At 49.3% G+C, this 24,457-nt stretch overlaps 1 protein-coding gene across 26 annotated transcripts in view; it reads left to right on the top strand.

The window, feature by feature from the left end:
• Nucleotides 1-24,457, top strand: part of Ank1 (ankyrin 1, erythroid) — a 175,666-nt gene that overhangs the window by 63,674 nt on the left and 87,535 nt on the right. For 5 of the 26 annotated variants that reach the window (NR_102385.2, NR_102386.2, NM_001277289.2 and 2 more), the window contains exon 1: nt 19,750-20,161. The exons of 20 other annotated variants lie outside the window; for them this stretch is intronic. Coding sequence is in view for 4 of the 6 variants with exons in the window: in NM_001277289.2 (NP_001264218.1) it covers nt 20,123-20,161 (39 nt within the window). In the remaining 2 variants the exon portion in view is untranslated. Of the gene's footprint in view, nt 1-19,749; nt 20,162-24,457 lie in introns of those variants that run through there. One more of the 26 variants, XM_006508996.3, reaches the window with a different exon arrangement.

A 24,457-nucleotide genomic window follows, 5' to 3' on the forward strand; every position in this document is an offset into this window, starting at 1 on the left:
CATTTCACCTCACAGGAACTCCCCCGAGAGCCCTTCTCTTTCCCACACTTTTAGGCATATTTACCTCTGTGTCATTGCTCCCTCAAGCTGAGCTGGGGGAGGGCGCTCTAGACTGACTCATCCCTGAGTCACTTCCTCTCACTCTCCTCCAACATCCCAGGAGCTCCTCCACACGGGACTGAGAAAAAATATTTTTTTCAAGTGAGTTAATTTAAAAGCAGTGAATGAGTGTGAGCCTCCCCGTCTCTCCTTTACTAACTCAGGTTGTGAGCACTGACTGTCAGGATCCATCTGGCTGTTAGTTTGGAAAATAAATCTCCAGGCAGGCCTGAGCAGAAGTAGGTGGTCACAGCTTAAAGGCCCAGTGCCTGAGGCTTGGAGTCCAGGCGCCCCTGACCTGGACTGTAGCCTGCTCATCCTGCTTTGGACAAGTTTGGGGTGCCGCTCTTGGACAGGCAATGACGATGGTTGAAGATCTTGTTAGAGGAAGAATTGCTTTCATCCCTGAGTCCTGTGTACCCTTGGTCACCACCATCCCTCCTAGCTTGCTGTGGGTGCTGAATTTCCTACACCCACACAGGAAGGAAGCCATCCTGGTAGTAATGACCCTGACCAACCCATGAAGTTGGGTGGGAGGGATCCAGGAACGGAGGCAGCGTGGTACCTCCAGACAAATTTGTTCTAGTAGAGATGAGCGAAAAGTTGAACAAGCAAACAGCCCCACCACCATTCTCATCTCCCCTGGCTCACTGTCTTTCTGGAGAAGGTTCCTGGTTTCTCCTTGCTGTAGAAGGTGGTGGCAAATGTCTCAGGCCCCTCCCTGGGGTGACACTGGCCTTGTCTTCTCCCACAGTAGGATGCAAAGCACTATTTTGGAAGAGGGAGCATCTATCCTCTACATCCTTCAGGAAGCTAGATGCTTTAAAAGCCCTGCTCCTGTGTTCTGTGGAGGCTTGGCAACTGATGATTTACAGACAATGGGCAAAGGCTGGGTAGTAGCTCTGCCTGCTGCTCGCTGCTGTTTTGAGTGGGAACTCTCACTCTTTTTTTTTTTTTCCTTCAAAGTGGCAGGAACTCTTCATAGGATGCCTGTGTAGCATCCAGCATTGATTTCCCGGTGTGATCTGAAGGTGCCAGAAGACCACTTTGGCCACGTCTGCCACTGAGTCCGAGGGACCAGCCACGGAAGGCTTTTCCCTAAGCTGTCTCTAAAAGTCTCCTATTGATGTCATACATGCCAGCTTTTTGGATAGAATATTGACTTGTACGCCACAAGGAACTAGTTCTGGGTGGAAGTTTTAGGAGATAAGGTAGAGGCGAACAGTGGAGGCATTCGGGGCAGACGGTAGATGGAGAGCAAAAGGGATGGTGGCCCTGGGCATGAGAGTCTCTTCTGGGAATCCTTGCATCTCAATATTCGATCCCAGCAGTTGAGACTATCACGATACAGAATGTGTGAATTGATGGGGGATGTTGAAGTGGAGGCTGAGGTCAGTGAGATCTTGCATGACTTCTGAAAGTCTCATGCACGTGTCTTGGTAGCCACGGAGCAGCCCAGGAACTCGCTGGGCTTGCTGTCCCAACTCTGGCCTTTCAAATTCTGGGTGTGGAAATAATGTAGTTAGTTTTGCTTTGCTTTTGCTTCCTTTTTTGTTTCCTTTTCCTCCTCTTCTTCCTCCTCCTCCTCTTCTTCCTCCAACCCCTCTGCTACAGCTGCTGCTGCTGCTGCTGCTGCTGCTTCTTCTTCTTCTTCTTCTTCTTCTTCTTCTTCTTCTTCTTCTTCTTCTTCTTCTTCTTCTTCTTCTTCCTCCTCCTCCTCCTCCTCCTCCTCCTCCTCCTCCTCCTCCTCCTCCTCCTCCTCCTCCTCCTCCTCCCCGTACATCCTGGGCAGATTTGGCTTGGAACTCACTATATTATATAGGCTGGCCTTGGGCTTATAAGGATCTTCCCACCCTAGCTTCCCAGATACAGATGCACCACCATGCTTGACTGTAGTTTTACAAATAGCAAGCACTGTGCCTTCTATAATCTTGCATACATTTTAGACAAGGCCTCTCAATGTAGCTTAGGTTAGCCTCAAATTCATGGTAATCCTCCTGCCTCAGTCTCTGAAGATCTCGAATCATAGACATGTACTTCCATACCTGTCTATTCCTGCATCTTAATGGGACATGGAGGCCGCTCTGTAAGACAGTACTGTTACTCTCACTTTACACAGGAAGAGCCAGGGCTGAGCAGCTAACCACTGGCCTTGACCCATGCAGGGTACAACTTGGTCAGCCTTTTCAGTTTCCAGACCAGTGTTCAGGGGCCGTGTCTTCGTCACTTACATCTTGGGCATGCTGAAAACTGTTCTTTTATGTGTGTGTCTCTTGGCAGTCTCCGTGCCCTGGCTATGAGGTGCAGGCCCCCAGTCAACAGATGGCTCCACTCATGGGCTCTGCAGCCAGAACTCCTTGCTTTGAATCTTTCTTTGATCGGCTACTTTCTAAATATTACTCTTAGACAAGAAATCCCCATTCTCTCACCCTTTGGTCCTTACCTGTTAACCGCAGGACACACTGATTGCCCTAGGAAACTTAGGAAGGATGTGTGTATGAGAACAGTGCCATATATTCCAGGAAATGTTGAGTATGTTGTTTTATATTTGGTCTCAAAGGCCCCTTGCATCAATAACTTGCATCATTTTAAGAACTTTTGGGAAAACTTAAGAGTTCTTCCTACTTTCACCATGCCTTTAATTCAAGCTCATGGAATTGTATCAAGTTAGAAGCATCAGTTAGCGAGGCCTGGATCCCTAACAAGTGGAAAGCTTGCATTAGTAGACTAGATCTAGTGTAGTAGGAGTTGATTCTGTGGGGCTAGGGAGGTCACCAGCAAATCCAGGAAGGGGAGAGCTCAGACTAGGCTTGGAGAAACAGTGGGGTTCCATAGAAGGCAGGCAGCATGGACTTGTGGGGTTTGTAGAGGCACCTCATGGAGCTGGCTGTGAGGTGCTGGGGGGACAGATAGGGGGTAGGAAGTAGAGAGGAGGACGAAGAGATAATCAGAGGCCACACCTCACATTCCCGAGCTTCTCTGTGGGCATTCAGCAGGCCAGCAAGGATTTGGGGTAGGGCAGTGTCAGGATCTGTTCTGTGCTTCAGGAAGCTCACTTTGGCAAGGGATGAAGGACCACGAGAGTAAACACCAGAGAGGACAGTAGTGCCAGTGTCTGGGTGAGGATGGCTGAAGTCCTGAAGGGTGATCATACTGAGGACCAATGCAGTATGGTTAAAAAAACACTAACTCATTTAATATTAGCAATGGCCACACATATGTGAGACAAAGAACAAAACAGATTGTTCCTACAGACAGGGAGGGTAATGGGATAAGGTGAATGCTGGCTCTCTGCTCGCACGAGGGCCTTGGGTCTGGGACCATCCCACAGCTTGATTTTTTTTTTTTTTGAGGCACAGTAGGAGAGAGGGCTTAGGTCTGAGTGTGACTTAATGCTAGTGGAACTCACTTGTGTCTGTGTTTACATCAGTATGTCAACAGCAAGAAATAGGAAGCCCCAGGCTCTGCAGTTCTTTCATATTCTTGCTCATCTGTAGTCTCTGATCAATGGATTCAACATCTCCTGGTAAATGGCAATCAGAGAAGCAGGAGGGGAAATGACCTTGACTCTGTCATCAAGACTGGTAAGGCTAGGCAGTCCTTCAGGCCTATACCCAAGGGCATTGGGTTTGGTATGAATTGCTGATTCAACAAAGCAGGGATAGAAAAATGAATCTTGCTGCCAGGAGTTGGTGCTGGCCCATTGCATGGAGGCTACCTGGGATGCTACGCTGACAGAGTCTGGGGTTATGGTGACACGCATGGGCAGGAGCACTGTAGAAAGGTCCCCGTCGCTGGGCAGACGAGCAAGAGAGGACATGCTGGTGGGTGTGTTGTGTAACCTTTTCTGGGTTACCCTTTATCTGTCTGCCTCCTTCAGCTCAGCCTTAACTAGACAAGCTGTGCTGCGGCTGATGCTTGGGAGATGCCTGTCTCTCATGGATGTCTGATGCTAGGTTCTGTTGGATTCCATACACTAATGCAAGTTCTCTTCCCAGACATCAATGTTGTGTCACGTATTCCAGGTTCCTTATTACATAGTCAGTTTAGGGGCTGGGGTTAAACACATCACAGTCAGTATTGCCAGGCTACCTTCTGAGCTGGACCCGAAGAGGCACAGAATGGGAGAAACAATGGCCGTTGGTCTTTTCATTGTCAAATGTGAGCAAATTGCCATGCAGGGTTATCAGTTAGCTCGGAGCTGGCAGTCCAGCTCCCTTAAGCTTTCAACAGAATCACCAACAAACTAGGCTTGACTGCAACAAACTAGGCCAGCTGCGCCTTCAACCTGTGCTATGTCTTTGCATGGCTCAGGTCCTGGAACCCTGACCAGGGATGGAGCGACAATGAGAAAAAGACAAACGTGGATGCACAGCTAAGCATGATCATGTGATCTGGGCTGTGGGTCCCCCAAACAACAGTGCATTTTATTACATACAGTTGAACAGGAAGACCGGCTATTGCATACAGCTAAACCAGGAGGCAGGGTTGTCATATACAGCTGAACCAGGAGGAGAGTGGTTATAAACAGCTCAACAAGGGGGCAGGATTGTTACACACAGCAGAACCAGGAGGCAGGGTTGTAATATACAGCAAACCAAGAGGCAGAGTTGCTATACACAGCTGAGCCAGGAGGCTGGTTTGTTTGATCTCAGTAAGAACCGCTTCTACAGGGCAGTAGTCTTCAGACTGTACACATGGGGGTGGGGGTACGGTGGTCTTTTTCTGCACAGACTATCAGCATTTACACTAGGACTCCAGGACGGCTTTTCCATCCATCTGAGCCACACCCAAGGAAGTCTTTGCCACTCCCAAAGTGTCAAGGTGTCTCTGTGACATGGCTGTTGTCCTTAAACAATACTCATTCCCTCAGCATGGGACTTACTGTCTACAACCTCGCTTCTTTTGCTGGTATAACTGCTTGTCCACCTCTGGTCCCTTCTGGCGCCGCCCAGCAGCAGGTTCCTTCCTGTTCAGGATCTCTTGCGCTAAATCAATACTTGCAGTTTTTAAACTGAAAGACCTCTCTGCATGCATGTAGATGGAGAGTTTGAAAAATGTGTCGATTCATTAAGGAAAGCTTGCCCTGTGCCGCTTTAATTCTGTGTGGACACTCCCATAAAGCTAGCCTTCTGCCAGGGCTCCAGTCTTTGTCCGGTTTTGTGAAAGCGGCCCTGATGGGGTGAAGAATGGAGGATAGAGGCTGGATTTCCACTATCCATTGGGATTGTTTGCTTCAGTTTTGAACACTCACTTCACTTTCAGTGTTCTTGGGTTTTTTGCACATGAAGCATAGACCTGGGCACCTGCCACTGACTCCCACGGCAGTACCCGGTGTTAGGCACTGAGCCGTGTTAGCAGATTGCACTGGGTGTGTCAGGCACGGGGTGACATTTAGTGGGGACTTGAGGATTTAAGCCAATAGAGCTGAGTCCTGCTCTCTGCTTCACTCATTTGAGGTTTGGGCACCAGGAACTTGGTCACCAGCATTTTAATAGACAGGATGTTTGCACAGTGAGCAGTGCCTGGGCGAGCCTTAAGTTGTGGCTCATGTCTTGGCTTTGTTTATTGGAGATAATTGTTTGTTTGTTTGTTTGTTTAACAGCACTGGGCTCCCAGCCATTACTGACAGCTGATGTAGGTGGGGGTGGAAGGCCTGCCTTCAGAACACCCCATTTTAGTAAGCTTCCTTTCCACGCAGTCCATTCAGGGCTCCGGGGCAGCACGCAGGGATTTCCTTGGATTTCCCTTCCTGACACTCACCCAGGCTTCCATAACAGCCCCGAGTCCTTGGCCCCGTTCCTCACTCGAAGTCCTCAGTGGCCTTTTCTGACTGATAAGCAATTTTCAAGCATTCTGGGATAGAGAAGGCCCATGGAGAGGTACAGCAGCTTTGAAGTGGCCTGCAATGGAGGCTCCCAAAACATAGAGAGCTTCCAGTAGAGCTAAGGCAGCCACCCAAAGGCAGAGGTCCAGAGATCAGATGCGGCCATCTTGGGAGTTTCAGAAGAGGGGATTTTTGCAAGGGGGGGGGTGTGTGGAAGCTGTGGGAAGTCAGAGAAGAGAGTTGCCCCGAATTGGCTGTAAGGGCAGATTTGATGTTGGCACTGGAGAGTGAGGGGAAGGGGAACTAAAGGAGCAAGACTCTGAATCCTAGCATGTCAGAGCAGCTCAAAGCCCAGAAAGAAGAGCTTAAAGGAAGCATGGGACCCACAAGGGCCCTAACCTGGCTCTTCCGGGGGTTTGAATGATGTCAGAGCAACAGTGAGCAATAGAGGGTCCCCGGCAAACAGAAAGCCAGATCTTATGATAGTTATAGCAATGCTGTCACCCCAACACTCTGGAGGCTGATGCAGGAGGACTGCTAAAAGTTTAAGGTTAGTCCAGGATTCGTAATTGCATTGTGTCAAAAACTGGGAGGAAAGGGGGCTGACCAGATAAAACGGTGGTTTCCACCAGACCTGATGACGTGAGTCTGATCCCCGGAGCCTACATGGTAGAAGGAGAGCGTTGACTCACACAAGCTGTTCTCTGGCCTCTACATGTGCACCATTGACACACATGTCTGCCACCCTCATAGATCCTTACAACGGTTAAACAAACAAATGAATATATTTAATATTTTTTTTAATGAGAGAAAAACTTAGGATAGGATTCTGGCTGTGGGTAGGGGATGGCCTAGACCTACCTGCATGGAGGTCAGCAGATGGAAGTTCAAAGGTGGGGAGGTGAGGACTCCAGAGAAGAAGGGGTGAAGGACAGAGGTCAGGAAGCATCCATCAGAAAGGACGCTGAGTTTGTGAAGGCAAAGTGAGAGTGGAAAAGGCTCCCCTGGTCCTTGGGCAGCCTGTGGTTTATGCCCACACAGATATGACCACACAAATCATGGCATTTGACAGATAAGGACTCGGAGGCACAGAACTATGGCTCATTTAATCAAGGCTGAATGCCCCTTGTAATGGGGTCCCTGGGCTTGGCTTCTTCCCCAATATCCCACTCAGTTTTCCTGGTCATACTGCCAGAAAAGCAGGCCAGCCAGGGCTGGCCAAGGATCGTCCTCCATGTGGTGGCTTCCCACTGTGACTCCAAGGAGTTGGAACACTGGGTACTGGCTCCGAGGGTGGGAGTTGTGACCCTACGTAGGATGAAGGTAGCTGCCTTTAGGACCTTTATGTCAACTCCTTTCCTGTTCCTTCCAAAAATCTTTATTGGGGCCACTGAGTAGAGAAGTTATCTCTACTTCCAAAACTCAAACCCCAAACTCCTCCACAAGCACACAGACGTTCAAAGCAGCCGTATTGCGGTGAGCTTACTCAATCTGCTCAAGTGTCACCACGGGGCCCCTCTAAGTGGTTGGTTCCCACGTGCATATGAGTGTTAGACACAAAGAGGTGGGGGAGGCACAGAGAATGCTTCTGCTGTATAGAGATTCTGATCATTCACTAAAAGTACCTGGAAATGATTTATCATTTTCTCCCACCTTTCCTCCTTGCCAGTGAGCTCAGGGACAGATATCTATCCTGTAAAAGGACTGTGGTGGTACGGAACTGTACCTTGGACCTCACAGAAGGAAGAAATTAAAATCATATGTACAATGCCTTATGGGATTTATTGTAAGGATGCTCTGCTTTAACCAAGGCATTTCTAAATGAAGGAGACTGTGGAATATTTTTTTTTATTCTGTTGGCTCTCTGGGACCAGGTAGACTGGGAGTATGAGTAGAATTTGGGTGAACAAGGAAGTAGGAGTAGCTTGCAGGAGTGCACTATCAGGAAACACTGGTGTGATGGTTTTTGGACTCCAGTGAAGGGCTAGAATGCTCAGCCAACTCATGGGTTTCTGCAGCTACTCTTCCAGCATGCCTCCTCCTGGGTCAGAGTGGGTGTCGATGCGGGTGTTCCTGGGAGCATATTTTTGGGAAGCACAGCCTCAGAGTGGTCTTCAGGCCCCATCACAGAAGGCTATAGTCTCAGAGGCAGGAATGCAAGCAGGTAGTTGGCCAGGGAAGAGTCTGGAACCATGCAGGGAAAGGTTATGAAGGATCACGGAGAGAAGAAAAGATTCACACGGCTGAAAAGTCTCTCTCCCTATGCTGTCTCAGTAGGAACAGGCTCAGCTGTGGTGTGCCCAGAGTATAGCCAGAGTAGATTCCAACTCTGGGAAGAGAGAGCACTTTCCAACCATGCGATTACTCCCTGGAAGGTATATGCTTCCAGACTGTCAATACATGGGAGAGAGGGTGGGTCCCAACTGACGTTCATAGCATTCCCCCTTCTGTTCATTGCCGGCTAGACAACTCTAGAGCTCTGGCAGGATGGCCCGACTAACAATGCTTACTGTGTGCAGTTGCCTCTGTGGAGAACTGGCTTAGTAAAAGTCTTATTTCTTTCTCTTCCTGAGCCAGCAGGGCTTCAGTAGTTCACACATGGATGGTTTAATAGCTCTCTGTGGACATGGGGGAATCTTTCAGTCAGGTGAAATGAACTCGAGATGAGAAAAGATGGCTTCCCAGTGTGGATATTTTAGAAATGCCTGGACTACTTTGGTACAGGTAAAGATAGAGACCTGCATAGCTTTTGTTTTGTTTTTAATTAGCTGGGGTCTAATGATCAAGACAATGAAACACCAAATTTTAAAAGCTGAAGATGGTAGAATTCTTTACTTTGGGATCTAGATTTGTGTTTTGGCTACTCAGATTTGTGTAGGTGATTAGAGGATAAGATGATATTAAAAAAAACTTGATGTAATAGATCTTCCAGCTAAATGTGTAGACAAGTTCACCTGAGATGGTTCTCCTCCATCCCTCCCAAAATTATAGACTACCTAGGTCTCGGGTGGGGTCACGGATATTCAATGGACATGCTTGCTGGATACAGGGTTGAGTCAATTCTACATAATGGTCCCACTAGGACATGAGATCTCGATTTTTGGAGGTGGAAATTGAGGATGGTATGGCCCAGCGACTTGTTGCACAACTTGAGCATCTGTTGGGAGGAGAGTGGACTTGAGCTTGGGTATCGTGAGCCTTGAGGGCCTGCAGAGACCTCTTCCATGGCACCTGACACCCTGCGGTGTGGGGCCAAGTTGCCTGGGTGCACAGTTCTGCTGGGCCAGGGGGGTGGGTTCACACAGTATTAGAGAAATACCGCTTAGAGTCATGACACAGTTGACACAAGAGGCTCCCAGTCAAGACTCCTGGGATTTGCCAGGTCTCTGGTAGAACTTGAGAGGAAGAGAGATTAAAGGACCTGGTAGGGGACTGGTGCCATGGGGGTTGGGATGTCCCAGCCTCAGAGAAGCTTGCCTTCTTCTCCAGCAGAGCCCCTTCTTGTTGCAGCCTTCCGAAGGGAGACCGTAGTAAAGACGATGAGAGTTTGCATAAGCGAGCATCTGCGTGTATGCCCTCTAAGTAATTCTGTTAGTGAAGTCTGAGCACACTTGCCTACAGAAGGAACAGTGAGGCTGGCAGTTTTCTACTCTTCTCACTGTACTTCCTAGACCCAACCATCAACCCCACCTCTATCTCTGCCTTCATACCCTGCTCCCCGCCCTAGACCCACCCCTGGCCTTCAGTGTCCCAGCCCCCACCCCCACTCCTGTTCCTGTCTCTCCCTTCATTTCGCCACTCTCCTAAGCAACTGAGCCTTACACCCTCCAGTCAACCTTTGACCCATAATCTAAAATTGTAGGGCCACACTAACAAGCCACACACATCCCTCCGAGGACATGAACAAGCAACTCCCGGGAGGAGAGAGCTCCTTTGAGGAGCCTCAGACTCAGGAAAACCATTACCTCATCACCCACGGTGACGCCCACCAGGGATCCACTAAGCCCTACCCTCCCTCCAGCAAGGGAGATGCCTCATCCGTGAGGGGGAGGAAAGAGAGTGGATGCTCTCTCCTGAGTCACTCAGGTTAATGCAGAAAACTCCCACAGGCCTTTGAGACGTGCTGGCCTATTTATGAATTCGGTTGGAGTAGAAGAGGAAATGATTAGAGGATGTTGGTTTAGAAAATCTAGAAGAGGTGAACTTGGTCTGTTTTCGGGTTGGCTGTGCTCAGGTCAGTCCCCAGAGGGGACCTGAAGACTGCTGGCACTGTCCATGGGGAGCACACTGGAAGTGTTCTGACACAGTGCCACCGAGCATGCCAAACGGCCAACAGAATAGACTCTCCTGAGACGGTCTTCCAGCTTGACCCCAGCCAGATGCCCTGGCTTCTTATCTTTGCTTCTCGGGGTTTCTGAGTTTCTTAGTCACCCACAGCCCGGATGCCCACATCTTTAGGATACTGGACATTCTTCGTGCACGCGCTATAGACTTGGCTCTACCTGCTGATTTCCAATCCACAAACTGCAGCTTCTTTCTTTTGCCTGGCTCTAACATGCACAGGTCTTGTGGATGTCACCACAACTGGCATGAGTTCACATGTACAACTGCCCTATTATATATATATATATATATATATATATATATATATATATACATCCCAGTTTCCTTCTTCTCATCCACAGCCGTTCTGCCCGCTCTTTCGCAATCATCCCTGAGCCTTAGGAAGAAAGGTTGTGATGCAGATGCCCCACTTAGGGCTGAGCATTCTGCAGTCTCTCAGTCTCTGCACCTTAACTAGTCGGGGGTCTCTGCCCTTAATCGGCATCAACAGAAAAAAGCAGCTTCTCCAATGAGGACCAACCGGTGTGTTTATGCAGAATAGGCACTGGGGTGTTCCCCTAGAGCCTATAACCTGTCTAACCCCTTTCTAGACTAGAGGACTGGGTTTTCTCCTAGAGCCTATGACCCATCTAGCCCTAGCTTCTTGGCCCCATCTTTCTCCTCTAGCAGCATGCATAGAGCTCCCTCTAGCACTATCAAAGCTAGCCAGTAGCCAGTAGGGGTGAAGCTTCCTTGATCTCTCCAAGTTCTGTGACCCAGAGATTCAGTGTCTTTAGCTATAGGGTCTTACCATTAAAGTTTCCTTGGGGGGGGTGCGGTTAACCAAAAGCATGGCAGAAGTCTGTAAGGTTTGGGGAATCTCTGTGATCTCCCAGCTCCAAAAGAGGTTACCCATTCCTGACACTGGCTAAAGACAGTGTTTGGAGTGGGAGAGAGCATCCAGACTTGCTTTGTTGTTGTGTTGGTTAGAGGTGTCTGGATGGACCTTGGGGGAGGGGGCATCTCCCACTGTGGGAGGCAGCCTTCTGCAGGGGAGCAGGGTGGAGTGATGTTCGCTGTAGCCAAGTGTTCGCCTTTTTATTTGAGTAACTATAAAAAGGGAGACATTAGCACTGAGCTAAAAGGTAGTTAAAAGAGGAGCCAGCCAGAATACACACAAAAATTAAAAGGAAGGTAATGGTCTCCATGTAATTATTAAGAATGATGAGACCCATATAAAATATTATGTGTGGCGCCTGCTCTCCATGCCTTGGCAGTGAAAAAAAATAGGGCAGAGATATGGTGGTCTGAGCTGGACCAACCATACGGTAGCTTAACCTGAGCTGTACTTTACAATGCTTTGGTGCTGGGCAGAGAGAAGAAACCTCAGAAGTCACCGTGTAGCCAGAAGTGTGGAAGGAAATTGATCTACCTTGTTGGATACTCGGTCACTTTGGTCATCATATGTGATGGTTAATCTAGACTGATGATGTGATGGAATATAAGTCACCTAGAGGGTAATCTTTAGGGATTACCCTGCAATGAATGATCCAGGTCAGGTTGGCCTCCAGGCGTACCCATCGTACCCATGGGGATTATCTAGGTTAGGTAGTTAGATTATCTAGATTATCTAGAAACTAAAGTGGGGAGCCCCACCCACTACAGGCCCATGGGATGGGACTCTGGAATACATGAAGAGAAAAGGAGATAAACCTTTGTCACTCTCTGCTCCTTGACTGTAGGAGAGATGCGACTAACTGTCCCCTTCTCCTCTCAGCACTGTGCTTGCCCTGCCATGCTGAGACACATCTCTGACAGCTATAAACTAGAACAAACCCTTCCTTTCTTAAATTGCCTTTGCCCGGTGTGTTGTAACAACAGTGAGACCAGTAAGCAATGGTTCCAGTCTGAGGACACGGGACCCGCCGGAAAGGCTTAGCACTGCCTTGGAGACTACCTTCCTCCTTGACTGGGACAGTGTGGCTAAAGCAAGGATTGCCATCAGTATTTAACTCCAGCAAGCTCAGCGAGAGCAGACAAGGTTAGAGCAAGTTCACTGTTGCTGTTTTCCCACTGTTCTTGAAAAGGACATCCTCTGTGTCACCAAATCCTGGGAGCCTACTTTCTGTGGACCATGACATAAAGAGTCCACTTCGAATGGGTAAAGATCAGTGCCTGGGGTCTTGTATGACTAAGGAGACTTCTCAATGATGATACTTTAGCAGTTCCTCCTGTAAAATCCCGAAATTCATTTTTGTCCCCTTATCTAATAATATCTTCAGCCCCTCTGAAAGGGCCAAACCCAGACCCCCGAGTCACCCCTGGGTGATTTGGGAGCAAGTTCCTTAAGGTGTCTCTGCCGTGGGTTATATAGAATGGGGGAAGGTAATAATAGTAGACACCCGGGAGAGGCAGAGGATTAAATGTGTTGTGACATCCTAAGTGCTTTGAACAGTGGCTGGCTCATACACTTCAGCTATTATTTTCAAAGCTTTCCTCTTCCTGCTCCTTTATCTACATTTCCTCATCACTAAGGGGAGTTATCGTTGGCCAGTGGTCCTCAGGGCCCCTTTCCTAATGGCAAATTTCAGGGCCCAGGCCCCTCCTGGCAGCTGTAGGCAGCAATTGCTGGGCCTGGCAGTGAGCCATTTGCCATCTCTTGCTTCTTAAAGAGGACTTCTTCTGGTATGGGAGAGGCCTAAGTGGGTCACTGGTTGGCTCTGACTGATCCACACGACTGTCCCTATAGGGCAGATTTGCGTTTCTAAGGAAGGGCAGAGCCCTGACTTGCCCTAGGTGAGCATTCCAGTAGAGCTGTGTGAGCATCCTTAGGCATTCTTCAAGAACCACAGCAGCCAAGTCTTTTTAACACCTTAAGAAAGATTCCATGTCAGTGTGGTGACCGTGAGTGTAGTGTCGCAGTTTCCCCAGTGTCTGTGTTTTCCCTACAGTCAGAGGCTGTAGAGAAATTGTCTCTAATGTTTAGAAGCACCAGAGACGAGTTAGTAAATGGAACCACCCTGGCCAAGCAGCTCACACATGGCTCCAAGAGCATTTCATTCTCCTACCGTTGGGTTTCCTGTCAGCCATTTGTGCTGAGCCTCAGCTATACACAGAGCCAGCTCTGCCCGCAGAAGACAAGCAGAGCTCCATAGCATGGCCCACTGCCCTCAAAGACCGGGGTGCTCTTAGAATTGTAGTCATGACCAGGCAAGGGTGTGTGTGTGTGTGTGTGTGTGTGTGTGTGTGTGTGTGAGAGAGAGAGAGAGAGAGAGAGAGAGACAGAGACAGAGACAGAGACAGAGACAGACAGAGAGACAGAGACAGAGAGAGGGTGAGGAGGAGGAGAGGGAGAGATAGAAGTTAAAGCACACTGGAGGTTGGGATAGGATGGTGACTGTGAGCTCAAGGACAGCCTGGGTGATTGTGCAAGCCCTCATATCCAAAACCTTTCAAGGAATGACACACCCCCTACCATCCCCATATCTTCTCTGCCTTAACGAGGAGGTGGGGGCTATGGAAGAACTGAGCGATTCACTGTCTTGACAGTTGAGAAACAAAATCCTCCTGTGGGCCTGGACTTGGCCATGTATCTTACAGAGACAGTGGGAAAAGCCAGAGAGGTGTAGATCGGGATTCGGTTCTTTCTGGATGAATGACCCAGAGCTCTTGGATGGGAAGCAGGTACCGCGTCTCCACGTTAGGAAACAGCGGTTCTGAGGATGTCCTGACAGGCACCATAACAACTCACACAGCATTGAGCTGCTTAGCCTACCAGCCTCAAGGAGAGTGGTTTGTTTGTCACAGATATGGCTCATTTTTAAATGGGAAAGGATTAAATTCATTGAGATTCTGGCTCGGCTCCTGTGTACAGTGTCTCTGGCGTGTGGCAGCACAATGCTAAGACTCACATCTGTTGTTTTGGCCAAGCTTGGCAGAAGCTCTCCTTTGGTTGATCTGGGTCTCAGTTTGGTCCTGCTCATCTCGAGGAAGGTGCTGGACCCTAGGAGTTCCAAAGTGTGTAGGTCTGTAAGGCGACCTTACCCCTTCTTCGCCCCGGTGGCCCCAGGGAAAATATTTACTAGCTCAAGGCATGTCCTTCTTTGGGAATTCTAGTTCCCTCTCCTCCCAAAAAAGAGAAAGGGACATTAAAGTTCCGATCTGCTTTTGTACAGAAAACAGTCTGTGCTCCTCGTCTGGCATTTTGATGAGCCACGGTGACACTGGACCCTGTTTATGGCTCAATACTGGGAAAATAATTCTGTCTCCTGCAGACTTGCTACTTGGTCCAATCCCCTGGCTTCTCCTCTGCAGCCTAAGGACTGGGCTTCCCAGGCACTGAGCACAGTGGCCGTAAGGGAGGTCACACTTGGTTTGTGTGCTCCTGGAAAATTCTTGGTTGGAGTCTCTGCAATGCCAGAAGGGGCAGGTGTTCCAGAATGTATGATATTTGACAGGTATATAAAAACATGGATTTTTTTTTCACAATAGGACTTAGAGGTATCAAAAACAAAACAAAACAAAACAAAACAAAACAAAACAAAACAAAACAAAACAAAACCAAAGCTCAGGACTGAAAAGCAGGAGCCAGCATAGTCACTGCTTCTGACTAACAGGCTCATTCAGACTCAAATTCCATCGAGGCTGTGCCAAACAGTCGCCTAGCCTGTGCTAGTATCTGATCCCAGGAATAAGGAGACCTCCATGTGTATGCAAGGAGAAAGTCCTAGATTCAGTCACGCTCTGCCACCCCTGCCCCCACTGTAATTGTTTCTAGTTTGCCAAGGGCCCCCATGGAATCCATGCGACGTTTTTTTTTTCTTAAGAGTTTAAAAATAGACTTCCAAGGTATCCAACTCTCTTAAAAGGAACATGACAGACACCCGTGCCAATGCTGTGGGACCTGATACCCAGCCCTGGTCACCTCCCTAAATAGTCCCTACACTTGCCATCAGTTCACTCAGGGAGGCTGGGTGCCCAGGGTTACCCAATTCGCTCCTGGGAGCTTACCTCAGATGGTTAAAGAGGAACAACCAGGGTTTCTCTGTCCTCTCTGTTATTCTTATGTGAATATGTTCAGAAGGCGCCACATGGGTGTTAGGTAGTGGTGCTGTGTTTCTTATGCAGCTCAATGTAACGTTTGTTTACCTATTTATTTTCCTGAGGGGCTCATACATTCCTGAGTACAGACTATGTCACTGAACCCTCCCTCAGCCTCTCAACAGGACAAATCAGGCAATGTTTTCTGAAACATTTTAGAAAGATCCTTCCTAGTTTCTTGGCGAGGAGAGTGGTGACGGCAGTTACATAGGGGAGGAATAGCATTCTCCCCACAGGGACACTCCTGGTGCCTCACACACTCCATTGGGTGGTCCACTCATGGTTCCTGAGGGTGATAAACCTCTTGCCTTTCTCAGTAAAGGGTGGAGTACCTCAGGCACGCCCTTATCAATGGTGCCCAGAGTCCTTGAGAGCCAGGGTGACTCCCTGCATGGGTGATGGGCAGAGGTGATAGAGAAGGGACCAGGGCAACAGTGTTCTGGTGGATGGTCAGAAGGATGCTACAAGGAGCCTTCAGACATGGCTGGAGGTACCACGTCTGTGTAGCTGCATCTTGAGAACTGTCTGTGTAGAAAATGCCAAATGGAAGACAGGGTCTGAAAAGCTCAGAGATCTGGAGACCCTTGGGGGGGCATGGTCCTCTTTTAGGCCTCAGTTTGTCTAGGGTAGATCAGAGACACTCCAGACCTCTGGGGGAAAGGTCTAAACAAAACCTCAGTTGGGGAGAAGATAGAGAAAAGATAGGTCAGCTCTTACTGATTGGGTATCTGCCATATATCAGGGTGTGCTGGGCATCTTCACACCACCCACAAAACCCATAGACAGGCAAAATTGGTTTGTTTCTCTGATGTGGAAGGCAGTGTTGAGAAACGCAGCCGTTCTCATGGGAACATCACAGCTCAGCCTTGCTCACAGAGAGGGCGTTACACCACCCAGGAAAGCAGGCTTTCTGTTGACATTAAGAGAGTTCCGAGTCTTGTTTCATTGGGAAAGTTATAGCAGGGAGGCAACCATAGTAAAGACCTAAGGCACCTGGGCTCTGCCTTTCCCCCAGCTCATGGCTCTGAAGTCATGCTTATGGGAGAGCCATCTTACATACCAGAGTAGTAATAAAGCCCACCCTGGTCCTGGGGTCCTGGAGGTGTGATGAGCTGAGAACTTAAAAAGAAAAGAAAACAGAAAAGAGAGAAAAGAAAAAGAAAGAGAAAAAGAAAGTGTTCTTCCAAGTTTAAGAACAGCTAGACAATGAAAAGCCCCTTTTGTGTTGGGGAGGTCAGGCACAGTCTATAAATGTCCAAAGTTCCCATCACCCGGGAACTTCCCACTTTATCAAGCCCCTCTCCCAAGCCCCTACTGAGACAAGGTCTCACACTGTAGAATGCCTGGAATTCACTAACTTCCAACCCCTGGCTCCTGAGTGCTGAGAGGAGAGATGTGTGCTACGGAAACCCGGCTCATTTCTTCTCCTCCCACGTAGACTCCTGACATAATTTCAAGTGACTCAGTTCCACAGCTGGGACCCCAGCACTTCCTTATGTTGATAAGGTGAGGGAGCTGCAGAAAGTCTGGAAGGAATTTGGCAAGCTCAGGGACACTGCAGAGCCTGTGAAAGTATGGGATAGAAGGAGGAGCCTGGGGTCTCTTTGCCAGCCGCTCCTGCCTATCTCAGCCCGCCAATGCTGGGCTGTGGGCTAGGAAGATTCCCACGGATGTTGTGAGCAGGTATTCTGGGCACAGTAGGAATGAGCTCTGGAAAGTGTAGCATCTTGATGTAGTATAAACATAGGAGATGAGAAAGAACGATATTTGTGGTCTAAGAGTGTAGTAACAATGGTGGGTAGTGGGGAAAGTTCCTTGTATAGGGCAACAGCGGCTGAGTCCCCAGTGCTCAGAGGGAAGCTTGGAAGGCTACCAGCTCCCACTGTCACTTCTGTGACAAACAAGCTTCTTCTGCTATGGTGAAGTAGCCCTGATGGAGACACACTATGAATTGTGAGCTGAATTGTCTCTCCCCTTGCAGCTGGAATGTTCTGTCCAGCCGGATCCTTTCTGCACCCTTCTCACCCCATGACACAGAGAATCCTGATGATGAGTGAAACGGACTATAATGTCAGCCTTGAAAATTAGCCCAGCACTGTTCCAGTCATATAGAGTAAGAATAAGGAGTGCGGAACACAACGATTCAGTCATTTCAACAGTGGATGCTTATTCACTTGTGGGGTCAGGCTGCCATGCTTGGTTAAGGACACTAGGTTTGATTCGTAGCACAATTCACATGTGCACACACACACACACACACACACACACACACACACATACACACACACAGAGAGAGACAGAGAGACAGAGAGCAAGAGACAGAAAGACAGACAGAGACACACAGAAAGAATTTAAGTAAGAGAAACAATTCAGTTTAAAATGAGCAAATATATATGCATATATATGTATATATGCACACACACACACACACAGATGCTTTGCTAAAAAAAAGATACATGGGTGGCAGATGTGCACCTGAAAAGATGTTACTGGTTATTAAATACAAATTAAAACTACAGTGAAATACTACCACATATCTGCTAGGATGTCTAAACTAAAGATAAAGAATGTAGATCAGCAGGCAGGAGGCAGAGACTGAATACCGAGGGGACCCAGGAAACGTTGGAGTTGATCTGTCCGTTCCTTACTTTAATTATGGTGTTGGTATCCTAGAGGTGTGCTGATGTCAGAACTCACCAAATTGTGCATTTTAAGTAGACAGATCCTAATAAGTTAGTCACACTTCAAATAGCTTGAAAATAGCCTGTCAGTTCTTTCTGCAAGTCACATGGCATTTTGGAGGTTAAAAAACAAAACACATTATTTATCTTCCATTTGAGTGGGGCGCTTTCTCTCTCTAAATATTAATGTTGGAAGAGGAGCTTGTCATCCCCTGGGATGCTCTGCTGGGCTGCAATCAGGGCTGTTCCGGTAACCATGACTTATTAATTGACACTCTGTGCAGAGGCTCTGAGTAAAGGTAGGGGGCAGTTTTAACAGGCACACAGGCAAGAAATCTAAGCCCGTCCTGTATTTCACCAATGGGGAAGAAGGGAAGAGACACTACAGCTGCACCTTGGCATCGCAGGATAGGCACTTCCCAAAGTCTTGTAGAACGTGTCTGTCTTCATATCCAGCCTCCAGTGGTGCTGGGGTCCTGGAGAGCTGAGATATCTCTAACTTCAGATAGAGCTGGCTTCATCTGGATACCTTTTGGTTGGACAGCTCTCACTGATTTATACCATTTCTTCGATGAACACTTTAGACTTTGCCATGGTCTTCTGGTCATGTATATCTACCTCAGTCCTCCTGGCACCACACTCTTATTTTGTGTGTGTGTCATGTATACGTATGTGTTTGTACATGGATACACATATATGTGTTTGTACGTGGATACACATATATGTGTTTATGCTTGCTGTGGAAACCCATGTGTGTGGAGGACCAAGGTCAGGTGTCTTCCCTGACTTTATTGACTGAGGTAGAGTTTCTCACAGAGCTTGCCAACTAATTCCAGAGAGTGTGGCTAGCCAGCTTCCTCTGGGCATCCCCTGACTATGTATCTCAAGTGCTAAGATTACATGAGGCCACCATGTCTGTCTGGCATTTGTTTGTGTTCTTGGGGCTGGGGGCGGGGGTCTAAACTCTGGTCGTCATGGTTTTACTTCGGGCTTTATCCACTGAGCCATTTTCCAAGCACGGCTGTTTCCTTGTGAATTTTGACAGCTATTCATGGAAGGATCTTGATTCCTTTAACTTGGGCCTTCAGTTTACTGGTGGTGTGCTTGGCCCACACCATGATTCTCTTAGCTCAGCATTGTCCATTCAGCTCACAGGTGACTGAGGACAGAGCGAGATGATGTCTGTTAGTTTACAGTTGTCCTGCATTCTCACTCCTCACACAAGATACAAGGTCCGACAGCAGGGTTGGTAAAAGCGCGTTTGCGTGGCATCGACTGTCATTTGAAGAGAGCAAGCGCCTGCATCATGTTGCTTGGTCTCTGACCATTCCCATCAGTCAGAGTTGGCCTTGCTTAGAACAGTCGTTGGTATCACCCCAACACTACACCAGCTTCTGACATGCTTTTGATATCTGTGCCTGAAATGAGCCCCCACACACTCCACCCCAGGAAAAGGTGGATACCTTCCCAGAGCAGAAACCAGGGTACTTCCTCCAGGTCTACAGCCAGAAGTGGCATTTCAACCAGGCCACCTCAGGGAGGAGAAAGGGAGGCAGTAGTAACATTAACACGCCTGCCTGTTCCTAACTCCTCAGCTTCATTCACTGGGGCTCTGGCACAGCCTCTGGATGTGATGGAAGAGTTGGAAATCTACAAATTATCCACGAGGCACAAACAGACTCTGCTGAGCTCACGCTGGCCTGCTGCGGGCTCCCTGGCGGCCGAGACAGGGCGAGAACGAGAGCGCTGTGCAGCTTGGAGCTCTTCGGTCGCATTGGCCACATGTGCCCGGCTTCAGCGGGCGCGCCTGCAGCTCTGTGGCCTGCGGGGCTCGGCGGCGGGGCCTGCCCCCGGTTGGGGGGTGGGGGGCGGGGAGAGGATCGTGGCTTTTTCCCGCCTGGCGCGATAATGGAGTGAAAATGACCCGGTGGCGTTAGCGGCGCGCGTAGGGTCGGGGCGCCGGAGCAGGCGTGCGCGGAGGGGGGTGGGAGGCGGCTGTATTTTTAGCCAGATGCCTCGTAAGTTGCCCGCGCGCCCCGCGCCGCCCAGCAGATAACACCGAGGGAGCTCCGGTGTCAGCGAGCGCCGGGCGATGGCAGAGCGGCCGCGCAGGTCGGGGTCAGACCCCGCGGTGAGTGCCCGGAGGGAGGCGGGGACAGGGGGCGGGGGGCGGGAGGCGGCGCGTGCCAACTTTCCGGGTCCGCCGGGTGGCCAGTGGTGAGCTTCTGGGGACGCGCCGGGTCTGCTCTTCTGCTGCCTCACGCCGCGGCTCCGTGGAATCCAGAGGAAAATTCCTCAGGCCTGGAGGCTGCGGCCAGCCCAGGCTGGGCCCGGGAGACGCCCGCGGGCATGACCTGAGGCTGGCTGGAGCCAGGGGGCAGCTGCACTGTAGCGAGTTGCCCCTCACTGGGGGACAGAGTCAGGGTCCTGTAGGTTCAGCTGCACCGGCACTGACCGGAGCAAACCTGACCCCAAGTCCTTAGAAACCCCCAAGTCCCCGAGGTCCCTTAGGGAGCAGAAATGAATGGGGCACAGGAAAGCAGATCTGTGTAAGCCAGAGCCCAGCTTGGCATTATTCTTGTTTTAACAATGGGAAAACTTGTGTCTGGCAACTTGAGGCACACACAGGACATCAAGTGGAAAAGCAGGACCCGGGGATGGACAGGCAGGTCTTCTGCATGTGGGCCCATCCAGCTCTGCACACACCTGTATACCACAAAGCCTCCAAGGCCAGACGGGTCCCTGTAGGGATGAAAGGGGAACCCAGGGCCCCGACTCACACAGAGGCTTCAGCGGGTATCTCTGATTTTTATTTTATTCCATCCAACTGTGGCCTGTTTAGGGTTCTGGGGACACTGCAAAGCTTTTTGATATCCTAGTTTTCTGGAAAGAAATCATAGGCATGACGGTGACCCGGGGCCTCACTTCTGTTTCTGCATAATACAAAGAATAAAAGCCACGGCTACACCAAAGCTGGAACACTGTACTTTAATGCGAGGTCTGACTATAGCCCCGGAGGACCAAACCTGGGTGTTAAGCTTATTTTGCACTTAGGCTGCATGAGTGGAACGGCCTCATACATGCTACAGGAGCACTTTACCACTGAGCTTCTAGGTGAGCCACCTCCCCCATACCTGCCCCCCCCCCATCCAGGATCTATGAGATAGTCTTTCCTGGAGTTCCCATGATGGCTCTGCCAAAGAAACTGCATTCTGCCCAGATTCATTTCCACCCATCTTTGCAGAGGAAAACGGGATAATCAAGACCTTGATTGGGGAAGTTAGGCTCTGCCTAACTCAGGCAGGCTCAGACCCCAGAGGAGGTGTGACCAGGGAGGCCTCCTGGTTCTTCTACTAGTGTGAAATGATACATTGTCTAGCCTACAGTGAGTTTGGAACCACACTCAGAGTTACAGGGATACTGACATTTATTATCATGTTCTCAGAACACTAGCCTCCTGGGCCATGGCTATTATATTAGAATAATCCACTCAAGAAGAAGAAATTTGATAGTCTAAGTATTCCAGGTAACCGGGGGTTTACCCTGTCTTATAACTCTCCCTAACTCGAGTCCCAGCAACAATTCCATTCTCTTCTTCCTCTTCTATGTCCTTCCTCCCAACGTATACACAGCCTCTGAAGGCAAATAAGCGTCCTCTAGCTACAGCTGAACTTGAGAGGAACCCTACGAACACTTGAAAAATGATAGCAGGTGGTTAGAGAGACACCTGGGAAATACGCTAGATTCAAACCCTGGCCAATGGCTGCTAGCTGTGGGACTGGACGAGTTACTCGACTTTGTGAGTTAGCCACCTCATCTGGTGAAGATAGAGCGAGAATAAAAACCTGTCCAAGGAATTCTTGGGAGGAGCAAATTAATCGATTGATGTTGAGCGCTTGAAAGGTAACGTGAGCTCTGAACTTGTATTGAAAGGAAGTTCAGAGATAGCACATGGATTAAATGGAAGGGATATGGGCCGAACACATAAGAAAATGTATGCTCTATTCCAACACATATGTGTGCACATGTGTACACACACACACATAGGCATGTATGTACATACACACACAAAGATACAAAGATTCATGGGAGTGCACGTGAGCATACTCACAGACACACACACACAAAGCACAGAGGCTGGGGAGGAGAGGAGGGAGATAAAGACATGAAGAAGGGACAAAGACACTGTAGCCTGAATGGGGAGGGATGGGGTGGGGAGGGGTGGGGTGGGGTGGGGTGGGGTGGGGTGGGGTGGGGTGTATGTTCCTTCCATCACCAACTGTGGTAGTAAAGATCAGTGGACTGAGTGACAGAGAGCAGGCCTTCTCTGGGGACCCCAGCCCAGCCTCCTCTCACATAGCAGCCTCTGAGACTACCTGGCAGGGGACGGGTGAACTTCAAGAAGGCCAGCAACTCTGTTCTAGTTAATCAGCGCCCAGGGGCATGCATAGTAGTTGCTACGTTTGCTTTCAGTATTTTATTCAGGTCAGCATCTTTAATGGAAGGCGTCGGGTTCTCCTGACTCCCTTTCCCTGTTAAACCGTTTAGACTGTGCTTGCACATGCCAGGCACAGGGAGTTAAATTGGAGTAGCTGAACTCGACAGATGGGCAGTGGAGGGTTGGAAGAACAAGACAGTAGGGATGAGTCCTGTATGCCAACTAGAGTCATCGCTCTATAGCCCGAGTATCATCCACCCACCCTTCAGGAGGCTCTCAAGAATGATGGCGGAGCGAAGCCATGCGCCCATGTTACGTCAGAGGCTGCTTTAGAACTCTGTATTCGGAGTTTTTCCCTTTCTCTCTCCCTCTCCTCTTTTACTCCTCCCACCCCCAACGTGATACCAGACTTAAAATAGGACCTCAATAAATCTATTGTAGAACTAGAGGGCGTGGCACATAGTAGCCAGTGGGAGTGACATCCTTCCATGCACGTCACCCCGAGAATGCTGCTGTGTCTGACTACTCTATCCTTTTGAAAGGCGAAAGGCAAAGGGACACAGCCTCACCCAGAACCTTGCTTCTAACGACCCAGGTGGCATTAGCCATTCTTTCTAGGCCTATATTGGCCTTGACACAGTGCTCAGAGACAGAGATGGGACCTGTGGGACCTTCCTAAATAAACTGCACCCTTACTTACCTTATACCTGGCAAAATTACCCAAATGGAAGGACAATCAGGTAAAAATTAAATTAAAATAAAACACCTTGGCCTCCTGGGCTTTGGTCACGCTACTCACCTTCCTAGACTGATATGGAGCTGTAGAACTGGGGGAGTCACTCACCTCTCCAGTGCTCAGGGTAGTCAGTTCCTAAACAGGGGTGACGATTACACCCACCTTTCAGGCTGTGGTTGGTGGTAGCACACTTGCCGCGTGTGTGCAGGGCCTCAGCTTCCATCCCCAGCCCCTGTGCGGTCGGCCATGCTCTCGGCCCAGTGCCTGTTGTTGGAATTGTCCTGGTTTTGCTCGAGAGGCTGCAGAAACCCGCTAACCACTCTACTGTGAATTGGCTCTGGCTCACCTGCCTGTCTGTCCCATTCTTTCCTATCACCAGGGCTTTGAACGGGCAGTGGTACCTGAGATTGCTTCTATTTTTATCCCCACACTTTCAGGTTTTTTTTTTATCCTGAATCCTATTATTGTGCTGTAAAAGAGAACCCAGCTCATTGGTGGAGAAGGGGCCTCTTTAACACCCTTCTGCCTAGGAAATAAATAATGTGTCTTCCCTCTAGCTGGGTTCAGAAAGCCCTCTGAGTCAGCAACCCTAGCTGTCATCCAGGGAGAGGCTGTGAGTCTGCTTCTGCCGAGCACGGGGAGCCTGTGGGCAAGTCCTCCTTTTTTCATGTCTCATGCATCCCCAGCGCCCTGCCGAAGCTGGCCTCGCGGTCAGATAATACTCCAAGGGCTCAGAGGGCTTAGCACCTGCTCCCAGAAGCAAACAACTAAAACTAGAAAAAGGATACATTAAAAAAAAAACAACTTTTAATCTAAAATCAAGTTCCTTCCTCACCATTTCTAGATGTAAAGATACTAAATTCTTAATGTCTTTCTACAGTGTCCTGTAGCAGAGGGGCTCAGTGAGACCTTGAAGGCAAACAAGATAGATGCATGGAGCAGAGTGAGACAGAACTGTGGAGTCCAGAAAGTAGCCAGGGGCAGGCCTGTAGCCACGGCCCAGAAATGCCACAGGGCACAAGAAAGGAGAGAAGAAGGCCTCCTGATGTGATGGGACAGGAAAAGGAGCATGCCTTGGGCTGGGACTCAAATTTGCATAATAGGAATATACATGGGACCTAGGAAGGTGGGCTCTGAGGAAAGGTTTCAGTATTCATGACTGTTTCCCACTACAGTGTATGTTTGCTATGGGTGGTGGCACAGAGGCCCTTTGTCGGGGGAGAGGTTAGTGTTGGACTGTTTAGCAGTATCTG

This window comes from Mus musculus, chromosome 8 (assembly GCF_000001635.26).
Source record: "Mus musculus strain C57BL/6J chromosome 8, GRCm38.p6 C57BL/6J".
NCBI lineage: Eukaryota > Metazoa > Chordata > Mammalia > Rodentia > Muridae > Mus > Mus musculus.